General features: G+C 45.5%; 1 protein-coding gene across 2 annotated transcripts in view; it reads left to right on the top strand.

Moving 5' to 3' along the window:
- IMPACT (impact RWD domain protein) overlaps positions 1 to 14,485 on the top strand; it is a 47,189-nt gene extending 32,704 nt beyond the window's left edge. For both annotated transcript variants that reach the window (XM_077270369.1, XM_077270370.1), the window contains exons 8-11: positions 301 to 374; positions 7,092 to 7,182; positions 12,087 to 12,221; positions 13,831 to 14,485. In XM_077270369.1, the coding sequence (XP_077126484.1) occupies positions 301 to 374; positions 7,092 to 7,182; positions 12,087 to 12,221; positions 13,831 to 13,902 (372 nt within the window). In that variant the 3' untranslated portion in view covers positions 13,903 to 14,485. The remainder of the gene's footprint in view (positions 1 to 300; positions 375 to 7,091; positions 7,183 to 12,086; positions 12,222 to 13,830) is intronic.
- The last annotated feature ends 266 nt before the right edge of the window (positions 14,486 to 14,751 follow it).

Raw genomic sequence — 14,751 nt, 5'->3', positions numbered from 1 at the left:
CTTTACCAAAATAGCTTCGAAAAATGAAACAAATCGCTGTGTCATAAAGGCTGGTAGATCTGCAGCAGATAAAACAGTGATTTTATCCAAACTACATCAAGCAGGCCAGTAAGTGCATATTACTGGAATCAGGGTCTCTGTCCCTGTATCATGCTGCTCTAATATGACAGAATGACATTACATCTTGAAATGAGCTGTGGTCTGATATCAAAGATATAACCAGCCTTTTCTCAAATGAGCATCTGTGTCTGTATACTCAGTTACGTTTGATCTTTTAAAAATTGTATTGTAATATTTCAGGTGAAAGAAGTACTGAGCAAATTGTATGAGAATAAGAAAATTGCAAGTGCAACTCATAACATTTATGCATACAGGTAGGTTGTCGTTCACACAACAAGGCTGGCATATAAGTGAAGGTCCACTTGTGAACTAAAACATGATATGTAAGCCAGTACCTATAACTAGGTATAATACATGACTAAGGTGTCCAAATAGCTTATCTTTCTTCTGGTTTTACTTATGATTAAGGCAGCCTCATGCTTCCGTCTTAAGCTGTAACAGAAGAAAGTAGTGCATCTACCCTTTCTTATCAGTGTAAATAGGACATTTCCCTGGCGTGATGAAGGCCTCAGAAATGGCAGCTTTCAACATTTATGGAATGTTCAGTATATCTAAAATGTGAATAAAAATAAGGGCAACATTTTTGGAAGAGTTTCGCAATTTATTTTTTATTGGATCTGATTTTACTTATTTAGCGATATCATATTCCACAGAACTTTACAGAAGTGATCATCACTGTCCCTGTTGGGGCTCATAATCTAAATATCTCACACGCCTCATTGGGGGCACAGGACCATTGGTGTTATGCTGCTGCCACTAGGAGGACACTAAGTGAATATAGAAAGATTAACTCCTCCTCTGCAGTATACACCCTCCTGCTGGCTCTAATTGAACCAGTTCTTGCTTAGTGTCTGTAGGAGGCACTTGGGTCTGGTCTTCAGACCCCAACGTTTTTATTTTCCATTTTGATTTTTTTGTAAATTTTTATTTTTTACTTAACGGAGTGAAGGGGGCGACGGATCCTTTCAAGGTTCCGATCTCCCTCGAATCATCAACAGGCGAGAATGCAGAGTGTCGCCTCCCTGTACCCTCTCCTGCGACGTGGGATGCCATGCCTGAGCTCACTTTAGGGGCTGCGATTCCTTTGGGTCCCGATCTCCCCACACCAGCAACAGGCGAGCACATAGAGTGTCGCCTCTAGGTACCCTCTCCTGGAGCCAGGCCTATAGTCGGACTTCTTTCCCTGTCCCATCCTATGGGAGTGAACCCACTGGATGTACAGAGGCCCTCCATTGGCATCCGTGCAGCCCCCACTGCATCAACACTCATTCTAAGCGGATGATGAAAGGAGGCAGAAAGTCTCTCTCCACCCCCTTGTCTTTGGGGATGGTGGATTGAGACTGAACCCTAGGACCAGCACACCTGCAGCTCCGGCTCTGCTACAACTCCAGGAATTCAGTGGGTAAGACTGCAGCTGGTAGAAGAGGATCCATCTGGGCGCAGAGGAGGGTCCTGGTCCCAAGGAGGGGGAGGTGTCCGAGTGTCCCGCGGCATTTTATACACCTCTATAGCCCCTCTTGCTTTGCCCCCCGGCGGCGCTGGGGTTTCTGGTCCCTCCCCAGCTTCTGGCAGGCTTGATGGGCGCTGCGGCGAATGACCGCGTCCCGCACTTTCACTCAGCTCCATAAATTTAGTCCCCGGCTTCTAGCCAGGATAGTCCGCATTTACATGGCCACCGGGGTGGCACCGTCCTTCTGTTCTAAACGAGAAGCGCCTTTCTTATCTTGACGGCCATCTTCCTACACCTCTGGCAGCACAGCCTGGGAGCCTGGACACCGGCAAGCAGGGACATCAGGACAGCAGCGATGACAAAAGCACTGCGTGGGCGGCAGACAGCGGCATCTCCCCTGGGGACTCAAGACACAGGACCTGGGTAAGCTGCAGAATCATAGCTTAACCCTTCCTCTGCACATACATTCTCCCTCTTTTCTCTCAGTGCATCAGCTTTCCAAGGGACACCAGGGTACACTATGTCTCAATCTAAAGCATCCAAAAAGGCTAAAAAAACACATACTGTGTTCTTTGCCTCATGTACTACTTGCAAGGTTTCTTTGCCCCGAGGCCACAATACTCCGTTCTGCACGGCCTGTGACCCGGTATCTGCCCAGGAGCCGCCCGCCACTGCTACTGACCCTAGCGGGCCTGTTCCCCCTTAATGGGCTACTTCCCTGTCATGGTCTATGGCTTCTCTGGCCAAGGCAATAGACTCTCTCCAGGACCCCTCCTCAAGTCAGGGCGTCAATTTGTCGGTTGCGAGAAACCCTTCCGACGGACAAGACTCAACCAGCAGGATTCGTACTTTATCAAAAAAGTGCTCATGCTTCTAGAAAAAGGTCCCCCAAACCTTCTCCAGGGGATGGTAGCAAACATGATTCAGAATATGAATCTGATGCATCCTTAGATCAGGACTCGCAGAATTATCCAGAGACAGTTGATTCCCTCATTGAGTCAGTCAACAGGAATCTGAGGGTGGACGAGAAACCCAGTATCTATTCCAGATTATGCCGTGTCCTTTAAGAGGACTATACGCCCTCACAGGGTGTTTGGCAATCACCCCGAGTTTAAGGACATCGTTGAGAGACATAGGGATCGACCGGACAGGTGCTAGACAGGGCAGAAGCCCATGGAGACAAGATATCCCTTTGCTCCTGATTTAAGAAAGGATTGGTTACAGTCCCCCCAGTGGATCCTCCCGTATCGCGGCTTGCATCTAAAACTTTTCTATCCTTGTCCGATAGCTCCGCAGTCAAAAATCCTACTGACCGCCAAATTGACAATCTTGCTCAGTCAGTCTTTGAGGCCTCTGAAGCTGCGCTCTTTCCATCCTCTGCTGCAACGTGGGTGGCTAAGGCTATGGTCTCTTGGGCTGAGACCTTGTCCGCAGCCATTCAGGAAACTGACCTCCCCCCTGAGGCGGCATGCCTCGCTAGCTAGGTATTTTGGGCCGGGGATTTCGTGGTGTCTGCTTCTTTGGATGTGGCCAACTGCACTGCACAGGCAGCAGCAAACGCCATCACCATTAGAAGGGCGCTATGGCTCAGAGACTGGCATGCAGATTCTGCTTCCAAAAAGTTCTTAACCTCTCTGCCCTATCAGAGCGGTCGCTTATTTGGAGAAAAACTTGATCAACTAATCTCCGACGCTACTGGAGGGAAGAGTACGGTAAGTTCCTTCCCCAACAGAGACCCGTTCGGCCATTTCAGAGCCAACAACAACAAGTTCGGACCCGTTTTTTTCGTAACAGCCCCAGCTGGTCCTCTACAACCATCTCTTCTGGACCAGGGCAGGGCCCACGTAGAGATAGAGGTTCCCAGGTCTCCCACAGACCCACCCATTCCTGGAACAGCAAGCCTAGACAGTCTGGACCCAAGGGAGCCAGATCACATAGATCCTCTACACAATGATTCAGTGCGGTATCCGGGGGGCACCAACAAAGTAGGTGGTCGTCTACTTTTGTTCTGTCAAGCCTGGCTCTCGGTCATTCACGACTTGTGGGTCAGAGATCTGGTGTCCTCCGGATACAAAATAGAGTTTTCCTCTCTTCCACCAACATGTATTTTCCTGTCTTCTCCTCCCAAGGCAAAGGCAACAACGTTCTTCCGAGCCATAAATGCGCTCAGAAAGGACGGGGTCATTATCCCGGTTCCACAAAACAAAAGGTTCAAGGGTTTTTACTCAAACCTATTTGTGGTCCCAAAAAAGGATGGAACAGTGCGGCCCATACTGGACCGAAAACTGTTGAACAAGTTCGTCAGAGTGCAACGGTTCAGAATGGAGTCGCTCCTTTCAGTCATCGCCTCGATGGAAAAAGCAGAGTTCCCAGCGTCCATAGACAACCCGGATGCTTACCTTCACATCCCGATTTTTCCCCTCACCAAATATTTCTACGCTTCGCGGTTCGAGAGGAACACTTTCAATTTGCTGCCTTGTCCTTTGGTCTTACCATCACCCCCAGAGTCTTCACCAAGGTCATGGCGTCTGCCATGGCCATCCTTCATTCTCGGGGGGTGGTAGTGCTACTGTATCTAGACGATCTCCTGATCAAGGGACCGCCATTTCACGCCTGCAAGGTGTGCGTGAGTATCAAGATAGATACACTTTCTCGCCTGGGCTGGAAGATAAACTTCAAAAGGTCCTCGCCAGTACCAGCTCAGCGAATTCCTTTCTTGGGAATGATTCTGGACACTTCCCGAGGGTTGGTGATCCTTCCTCCAGAAAAGGTCTTAGCCTTACAACAGGGAACACAGATGCTCTCCCTCTCTATTCCTCAGTCTCAGCGATTCAGTATCAGAGTACTCGGCAAGATGGTAGCAGCTATAGAGGCGGTTCCATTCGCTTAGCTACACCTCCGCCCGCCCCTTGCAAAATGCGCTTTTGGCAGCCTGGGCAGGAATCCGTTCTCTCTCGACCGTCGATTCCAGCTCTCTCAGCGGGTCAAGCAGACCCTCAGGTGGTGGACGCTGAAGTCTTCTCTGGATCAGGGGAAGTCCTTCCTTCCAGTACATTGGCTAGTGGTGACCACAGACACCAGCCTTCTTGGCTGGGGGGGCAGTGTTCCGCGATCACAGGGCACAGGGAGGCTGGTCTTCTCGAGGGACGCGTCTGCCAATCAACATCTTGGAGATATGGGCAATCAAGATAGCCCTTCTGCGGTTTCATCACCTTCTGGCAGGTCATCCCATCAGGATTCAGTCTGACAATGCCACATCTGTGGCGTACATCAACCATCAGGGGGGCACCCGCAGCAGGGCAGCCATGATCGAAGTAGGTCACATTCTCCGATGGGCCGAAAGGAACCGCTCGGTGCTCTCGGCGGTCCACATCCCGAGAGTAGAGAATTGGGTGGCAGACTTTCTCAGTCGCCAGCGTCTCATCTCGGGAGAATGGTCTCTGCATCCGGAGGTCTTTCAGCAGATCTGCTGTCACTGGCGGACTCCGGATGTAGATCTAATGGCCTCAAGGCTAAACACCAAAGTCCCCGAGTTCATAGCTCGGGCCCACAACCCAGTTGTCATCGGAGCGGACGCACTGGTTCTTCCGTGGCATCAATTTCGGCTCCCGTATGTATTCCTCCTACTCCCCTAACTTCCGAGAGTCATCAATAAGATCAGAGCGGAGGGGGTACCAGTGATCCTGGTTGCGCCAGATTGGCCACGCCGGGCGTGGTACGCGGAGCTAGTTTAACTCGTCACTGACGTTCCCAGGCGACTGCCGGATCGCCCAGATCTGCTGTCCCAGGGCCCTATTTACCATCAGAACTCCGGGGCCCTGTGTTTAGCGGCGTGGCCGTCGAATCCTGGGTTCTAGCTCGAGCAGGGTTCTCTCATCAAGTGATCTCCACCATGATTAGTGCTAGGAAGCCCGCGTCTATGCGCATTTATCATCGCACCTGGAAGACCTTTTCATGGTGTAAAGACCATGGACGCTCTCCTCTTGAGTTTTCCATCCCTTCCCTTTTGGAATTTCTGCAGACCAGATTGGAGTCAGGTCTCACGCTTAGCTCATTCAAAGGGCAGATTTCAGCTTTATCGGTTCTGTTCCAACGCAGGATTGACAACAGATTACAGGTGAAGACCTTCATTCAGGGAGTCTCCCATGTGGTGCCTCCCTATAAAATGCCGTTGGAACCATGGGATCTTAATTTGGTCCTCGGAGTTTTAAAAGAGGTCCCTTTCGAACCTCTGCAGGATGTATCACTAACTTTCCTTTCCTGGAAAGTAGCTTTCCTATTCGCGGTCACGTGAATCAGGTGGGTCTTGGAGTTGGCGGCCCTGTCCTGCCGAGCTCCGTTCCTGAATTTCCATCAAGACAAGGTGGTTCTGAGAACGTCCCCGTCTTTCCTGCCAAAAGTTGTCTCTTCTTTCCATCTCAACGAGGATATTGTTTTGCCCTCACTCTGTTCGGCACCAGTACATCGTATCGAGAATGCTCTTCACACACTGGATCTAGTGAGAGCCCTTAGGAGATATGTCTTGCGGACGGCGTCTTTTCCCAAGTCAGATGCCCTATTCGTGGTTCCGAAGGGGCATAGGAAGGGCCTAGCCGCTTCAAAGGCCACAATAGCCAAGTGGCTCCGCTCTGCTATTCAGGAGTCCTACCGTGTCAGGGCCGTTCCTGTCCCAGCAGGGATTAATGCACACTCCACTCGGTCAGTGGGCGCCTCTTGGGCCATTCGGCACCAGGCATCAGCAGAACAAGTCTGCAGAGCTGCGACCTGTCCAGCTTGCATACTTTCACAAAACATTACAGAATTCATTCTCCGGCCTCTGCAGATGCGGCCCTCGGCAGACGGATTCTGCAGGCGGCAGTACCACATCTGTAACTCGTTGGTACATGGGGTAATAGCAGTTGGATTGTTCCCCACCCAGGGACTGCTTTAGGACGTCCCATGGTCCTGTGTCCCCCAATGAGGTGTAGGAGAAATAGGGATTTTTTTATGTACTCACCGTAAAATCCTTTTCTCCGAGCCAGTCATTGGGGGATACAGCACCCACCCTGTTAGTCTAATAATTTGTGTTTGTTCCTTAGTTTTGACATAGTTTATTCTTGTTAATGGCTATAAGCTCCTACTGCTTTGTTACCGAACTGGTTCAATTAGAGCCAGCAGGAGGGTGTATACTGTAGAGGAGGAGTTAATCTTTCTATATTCACTTAGTGTCCTCCTTGTGGCAGCAGCATGACACCCATGGTCCTGTGTCCCCCAATGATTGGCTCGGAGAAAAGGATTTTACGGTGAGTACACAAAAATCCCTATTTCCTATCCGTATGTCTTTGGAGTGTGGGAGTAAACCGGAGTTTATACTTGGAAGAAATCCATGGAAACACAGAGAGAACAGACAAACTCCTTGCAGATGTTGTCTTGGTGGGAACCCAGGACTCCAGCACCTTAATGTGCTAGCCACTGATGTGTATTGCCAATGTTATTGTCAGATACACTGTGTGACTAACTTGTTATTCACATCTTTCAACAGAATATATTCTGTAAAGACAAACACATTTGTGCAAGACTGTGAGGATGATGGGGAAACAGCAGCTGGTAAAAGACTTCTTCATCTTATGCAGGTATTTAGAATGTGGCTGCATCATATACAAAGTCACACTCTCTGAGTGTGCGCAGTTATTACAGTCCAGGAGAGGAATTAACTTCTAACATACCAGTCAGCTTTCTGTACAGTCATCTGCTCACCTCCTCTCAGCTCCTTACAAGCTGCTCTTATGAATCTTGCATAATCACAAGCACTCACCATCGTGCTTCCAGAGCAGGTCTCCTAATCACAGCCCTCACTCTCCGGAGCAGTGTGCTTGCTCAAATGCCCTGTTATCTCTATATATAAATACAGTAGTAACAGTGTGGACTCTGGAACAAAACACTGATGGCTGAATGTTTTATAGCAGAACTTGTGCTGAGCTTTATAGTTATACTAATAACACAGCTCTGCTACTCACCAGAACAGTCACTCAAAGAGGAGTGCTAACCTAGCCAGAAACCAAGGAGTAAAGAGACTGGAAAGCTGTGTGCTGCTCAAGAGACAAATTGAGAATAACCTTTTAAGTGAATCCCTAATTAGTTTATATAAATGAAGATGGGCTTGATATTCCTGAGCATTCTAGTCCTATGATTTATCCCCAACTGCTACCCTTATTCTGGGCTGCTTAAGTATTTGTATTTATTGGATTAATCTAGGCTTTTTTTCTCGCTTTTGTTTAAATGGGAATCTGGCACCAGGTTTTCCTGTATACTTTCTTTTTACTTGGACTTGCATTCAAATTTGTCAGTGACATCAGTGACACTATGTAGGCTTTGTTTTATTGTGCCCACTTTTTCTGCATATTGATTTGGGAGGTATGTCAGCACATCCTGTTGATTAGCTCTTGGGAAAAGTCCACATGACCATACTGTGGCCATATTTTCTTTTTCATTATACTTTTGCAATTCCAGTCTTGTGATCTGAACTAAGAGCATTATATTTGACTTTGATACTGTTAGTTCAGTTCGTGAAACCCTTGGTTGGGATACAGATGAGAAATATACAAACAATACAGTCTTGTGAGCCCACTCTTAAAGGGGTTCTTTGGGAATAAAAAAAAATAAGTAAAGGAAATGTAGTTATGAATACATTCCTGAATATCTTTAATAAGCAATTTTACTTTTGTATAGGGAGGTAATCACTATAGAGTTAACATGGTGGCCATCTTCATACACTGACAGAAACCTGTCCTAGAATGAATAAGACAGGTGCCTGTGAGCATGTGCACTTCGCACCCTCTTTTTATGTATAGGAAGAGGTGCTAATACTGGAAAAAAGTGGTAAAAAGTGGCTGTGACTCACCCACCAGGGCCATGGGGTACTCGAAACCAGGTTGGACAGCTCTTTGTGGAAGTCACGGGGCCATGACCTGACTCCGTGGCCCTGGGCGTGCAATGAAATGAAGGGGAGGAAAGTTTATAGGGGATTAAGTCGTGATGCCACCCTTGGTGTTCGGCAATAGATGGCTGATGCTGCGATTCAGGTCCACTGGGGTGGTTTGTTACGCAGCAGAGATGTTACAGCTCTCCACAGGTAGAGCAGGCCCGAGGGCAGTTATAGGGTTAATTTGATGATGATACCTGATGTAGTACTGGGCAGGTGATGCAGTAAATAATTCTGAGGACACAGCAGGGTGCAGTCTTCACACTTTACTCACAGTCTTTAGGTTACAATCACCAGCCGGATGCTGTGTGTTCCGGGTCGGTGGTCCAGCTAGCTCTCGGGTAGTTTGAGGGCACTTTTCCAGGACCCTCTTCTTGTGTACCTTCCCAGGTCGTCTCTCTGCGCTGGCTCACGCCCTCATGCCCTGCACCTCACACAGTGTCCCAAGCCAGCAGCCTCATGTCCTGTCTGGCAATGACCTCCTGGTCCCCTTGACCCTATGTGGCTGCCTTTTTAGCGATTGTGTGTCGATTTGGCTGTCGCACATACAGACACTACAGCCTCCGGTTCGCTAGCGGAGTCCTACAGTCTTTGCGCTAGTCTGGGTCCGGTCCCCACTGCGACCTTGTCCCTCCACCCGACTACGGTCGGCATGGATTCGGGCACCATGGGTGGATTCTTCACGTCCCTGGCCCCTAGGACCCCTTCTCTCTCCCTGGAGCTCCTCTCAGACCCTTCCCCGTCACTCCTCTCTTCTCTCTCCACACCTCCTCCACCTCACTCCCGTTTCCATGACAACTCTCCACTCCCAACTGTCAACTTTCCAACTGTCACTCTACCTCCAGGTCTCCTACCCTTATCTACTTCCTCCACCCACACCCTCATCCTAGTTCCCCCTTCAGCCTGAGATGGGGCCCTCCCTAAATAGGGTCTGTCCAGATCCCCTGGCCTGGAGTAGTGTGGTGTTGGATGCTGCATTTTTTCATAGCCTTGTATTAGCGACGGATCGCCACACGTTTCGTCCGTCGTGCACTGGATCCTGCGGAATTTGACGGGCCGTCTTTTGGAAAAAACGTTCAAAGGAACGTTTTTTGTCTGCAGTGGAACAACGTGCCAGGACGCCTCCTGCGTCATACGTCGTTCCACAGAATGGGAGCCTATGGCCGCAGGATCCTGCGCACACTGTGAAACACAGGAATCCAGTGACGGATCTTGTTTTTACTTTTGAGCATGCCCGGAGGCATTTTCCAACCCGGGGGAAAATTCTCTCTCTCTCTCTCTCACACTCTCTATCTATCTCTCTCTCCTCTCTCTCTCTCCTCCATTTGTTGTTTTGCCTCTTGTCCTTTCTCCTCTACACTAAAAGCATCCTAACAGCAGTTTCAAGTTGTATCCTCCTTTAAATATATGGGTATCCAGATCCCAACTCAAGTAAATGACTATTTACTTATGCTTAAAAAATAGTCTGTTTCTGAATGTTAAATGGCTGCTGTGATCTGGAGTTGACCTATATCACGTACTGTAAAATTGTATCTAACTCACAGAAGCCACTGGACATTCAGATAAACAGGGTGGACAGCAGTGTGAGCAGCCTCTTCTTTGCTCAGCACCCCTAGTATCCCCAGTATTAGATCAGATAGACAGGGTGAACAGCAGTGTGAGCAGCATCTTCTTACTTCAGCACCCCTGTTACCTCCAGTATTAGGTCCAGTAAACAGCAGTGTGGAAAGCTCAGCAATCTTGGCCTCTCCAGTATTAGATCAGATGTAAAGGGACAGCAGTCTTCTTACCTCAGCACCCTTGGCATCTCCAGCACCCCGGGCATGCAGGTCATAAAATGTTGAATAAAGTGATACCTTAATATTTCTGATGTCTTGTTCCAGAGAAATCCACTTTTTTTTATATGTAAATGAGCTGTCAAGATCTATGGGCTGGACACTGATTTGAATGAGAAATCCTCCTTCTGAGCGTATTTACATTAAATGGGTCACTACCAGTGTGAAATAAGTAATGGCTGAAACTTTGCTCTCATAATCACACACAACTCTACAGTGAGATCAGAGCAAACACAGTACTGCAGAGCTAACAAAGTACAGCAGAAATGAAGTTTACCTTATTACAAAGACATTTGCAGCTGCAGTCTTCTCATAGTGCTTAAGCTTCCATCTCACAGGCAGCCAGTGTGGGGCAGGGCAGACCTAACAGTCCTGTGGAAAGACAACCACAAATGTGCTTGTTGTGTGGTATTGAGACAAGCTTCAACACTGATGTGTTGTGTGAGTTATAATCACACACAGCTCTGCAGCAGAGCTGACAGCTCTATGAGAGGACAAGTGCTGCTGCAAATGTTTGTAATGATAATAACTACAACAAGATAACCATTATGCCAATACTGAATAGTACAGCACACAAAAGGAGCAAGAAAATTCCAAAGAGTATATGATGCCCAATAAAAACGTTTATTGTTTTAAACCAGAAAAAAAAATAATTATGTGGTATGACAAATAATAACAAGGTGACTGATAATCAAAGAAAGCAGAGACTGTACCCAACAATGTACAGAGTGATAACAGTTCACATAGTAGAGAATAGATATAGAGCCTAACACTATTTGCACTTTCAATGGGATGTATTTATCCTCTTTCTACCAGGTCAGGCAGTGATATATTAAAGATGGACACTTACATGACTGATCACCTGTAGATATGAAGTCTCTGCAGCCCCAACGCACGTTTGGACAACATATACTCTTTGGACTTTTTTTGCAGAGAAAATATACTTTGAAGTTCTGGCCTTGGATCATAGCTCTGCCCCTGGCCAGCTCTTCCCACTTCTGCTCCAGGTAATTGACAAGTTTCACACGTGCACACGACAGAGAGAGCTCTGTCAATCATCTCCAACAGAAGTGGGAAGACCTGACCGGTCTGTGAGCATCTAAGGGTATGTTCCCATAGTCAGTAAACGCTGCGGGTTGGACACTGCGTACATCCGCAGCATCCAACCCGCAGCGGCCAGATGTTACAGCATAGTGGATGGGATTTGAAGAAATACCATCTCCACTATGCGTGCAGGGACGCCTCCAGCTTCCCTGCGAAGACGGACATTTCTTTCGAGACCGCAGCATGTCAATTTATCTTGCGGAGATGCTCAGTCTCAGCAAGATAAATTACCCGTCCAATTTATAGGGGGCGGTGATTCCGCACGGTTCAATGAACACATGCGGAATCACCTGCGTTCAAAAGCCATCAGCGCTTTGAACGAAGCTGACATGTGCTGCGTCTAAAGCGCTGTCGGTTTCTGACCGTGGGAATATACTCTAACTGTATAGTATTTTCTCTGATTCATGTTGTCACGGTTTGGGCAGCATGAATCAGATGACAAGTTCTTTTTAGAGTGTACTTTTGGCATGGTAAATGGGATCTTTTCTGGCGCATACCAAAAAAAAGTATACGCCCTAAAATATAATAGTTGCTACATGCCTGAAATTTCCACTACATTATATATAAAGTGTTTTTTTCCTGATTTTTAACAGCATTTATTATTATATATTTTTAGATTTTGGATGCCAGAAATGTGTTAGTAGTTGTGTCACGATGGTATGGAGGAATCCTTCTAGGACCTGATCGCTTCAAACATATTAACAACTGTGCACGAAACATACTCATAGAGCATCATTACACAAACTCTGCAGTAAGTGTTTAAATAATTTAATGAAAAAAATTGACTTGACATAAATTTCTTAATGATGTCTTCCAGGGATTTTCTACTTACTTACTTAAGTCAAACCACCATAATAGTTTGACTGTACCCTATATCTACTTTTTGATGTGCTCCTAATGGCTCTTTGCAAATCCTGCGCCTCCCTGGGAATGCACAGTGAAGCCATGTTTACGCACCCCTGTTGACTTGGCCCCCAGTGCATGCCTAGAGAGGCAGCAGTGATGCAGGGGAGGAGCCACTTACAGAAGAGCTTCACAGTCACTGACAAAATATTGTAAAGCTGATATTACAGCCTCCAAATACCACCACCAATGATATTCAGTGGGGAAAATAAGTATTTGATACACTGCCGATTTTGCAAGTTTTCCCTCCTACAAAGAATGGAGACGTCTGTAATTTTTATCGTAGGTACACTTCATCTGTGAGAGACAGAATCTAAAAATAATCCAGAAAATCACATTGTATGATTTTTACATAATTAATTTGCATTTAGTGCATGAAATAAGTATTTAATACAATAGAAAAACAGAACTTAATATTTTGTACAGAAACCTTTGTTTGCAATTACAGAGGTCAGAAGTTTCCTGTAGTTCTTGACCAGGTTTGCACACACTGCAGCAGGGATTTTGGCCCACTCCTCCATACAGATCTTCTTCAGATCTTTCAAGTTTTGGGGCTGTTGCTGGGCAACATAGAGTTTCACTTCCGGCCAAAGCTTTTCTATTGCGTTCAGGTCTGGAGACTGGCTAGGCCACTCCAGGACCTTGAAATGATTCTTACGGAGACATTCCTTAGCCCTGGTTGTGTGTTTCTGGTCATTGTCATGCCAGAAGACCCAGCCACAACCCTTCTTCAATGCTCAAAATCTTGCTCTACATGACCCCATCCATCCTCCATTCAATATGGTGCAGTTATCCTGTCCCCTTTGCAGAAAAGCACCCCCAAATTATGATGTTTCCCCACCATGCTTCAAAGTTGGGACGGTGTTCTTGGGATTGTACTCATCCTTCTTCCAAACACAGCGAATGGAATTGGTACCAGAAACTTCTATTTTGGTCTCATCTTAACGCATGGCCTATATATATACCATATATACCAGGATAGGAGATATTAAGTGCATAATATACCACATTTTTTTGCTTCAATTTTTTTCCCTAATTTACTCCTCTAAAACCTAGGTGCGTCTTATAGTCCGAAAAATACAGTACGTATTTCATGTAATAAAATGCAATTTAATTATGTAAAAATCATACAATGTGATTTTCTGGAAGTTTCTGTCTCTCACAGGTGAATTGTACCTACAATAAAAATTACATACCCCTCCATTCTTTGTAGGTGGGAAAATTTGCAAAATCGTCAGTGTGTCAAATACTTATTTTCCTCACTGTATAGACTGATTGCTTTGCTGTATATGGAATATATGCAGTTTTGGAAAGGTTACTACAGAGTTGATAAAATAAATCAGCTATGAAAAGTTATTAAAAAGAAATTGAAGACTTGTTTAATGACTGAACTCTATAACTATTATTTTATAGCTAGTGTTAATTATAGTATGTTACTCTTTTACTTATTATTTTAGGACAATTCTGGAAAGCATGCTGGAAAGAGCAAAAATCTCACTAAAGAAAATAAGAAGAGAATAGAACATTAATCTTTCATAAAGAAAAAAAAACATTGTGCTCAAATTTGGATTATATCTTGATGAAGATCTCTGTGTTTTATGGTTCTTTGCTTAAAATATAATTCATGACATTCAAAACAGTTATTAAAGACTATAAAGGAAAAAAAATTAAAAGCATATTATTACCCAAATTTTAAAAAAAGGTTTTGGATGTGGTTGGAGAAAAGTTATAGCATTACTATACATGTATGTCTTCTGCTACCTTTTATACTCTGTTGTGAGATATTTTGCATTGGTTAACTTTAAAAACTATGCTAGGTAAATGTTTGGATTAAGCTATGATTTAAATATTTATACAATATATTTTTACTTAGTGTTCTGTTTTAACCCCTTAACGACCAAGGATATTTCAGTTTTTGCGTTTTCATTTTTTGCTCCCCTTCTTCCCAGAGCCATAACTTTCATATTTTGTGGTCTAAATTGCCATGAGAGGGCTTGTCTTTTGCGAAATAAGTTGTACTTTTGAACAACATGATTTGTTTTACCTTAGCTTGTACTGGAAAAGGGGAAAAAAATTCCAATTGCGGTGAAATTAATAAAAAATGCAATTCCACAGTTTTTGGTTTTTTTTTACCGTGTTCACTAAATGCTAAAACTAACCTGCCACTATGATTTTCCAAGTCATTACGAGTTCATAGACATCTAACATGTCTAGGTTCCTTTTTATGTAAGTGGTGAAAAAAAATAAAAAATTTGGTAAAAAAAAAAAAAAAAAGCGCCATTTTCCGAGACTTGTAGCATCTCCATTTTTTGTGATCTTGGGCTGAGTGAGGTCTTACATTTTTGTTCGACGAGCTGATGTTTTTATTGATACCATTT

This window comes from Ranitomeya variabilis, chromosome 6 (assembly GCF_051348905.1).
Source record: "Ranitomeya variabilis isolate aRanVar5 chromosome 6, aRanVar5.hap1, whole genome shotgun sequence".
Lineage (NCBI taxonomy): Eukaryota > Metazoa > Chordata > Amphibia > Anura > Dendrobatidae > Ranitomeya > Ranitomeya variabilis.
Note: the sequence above shows the minus strand (reverse complement) of the source record. Positions and strands in the feature narration are given on the sequence as shown.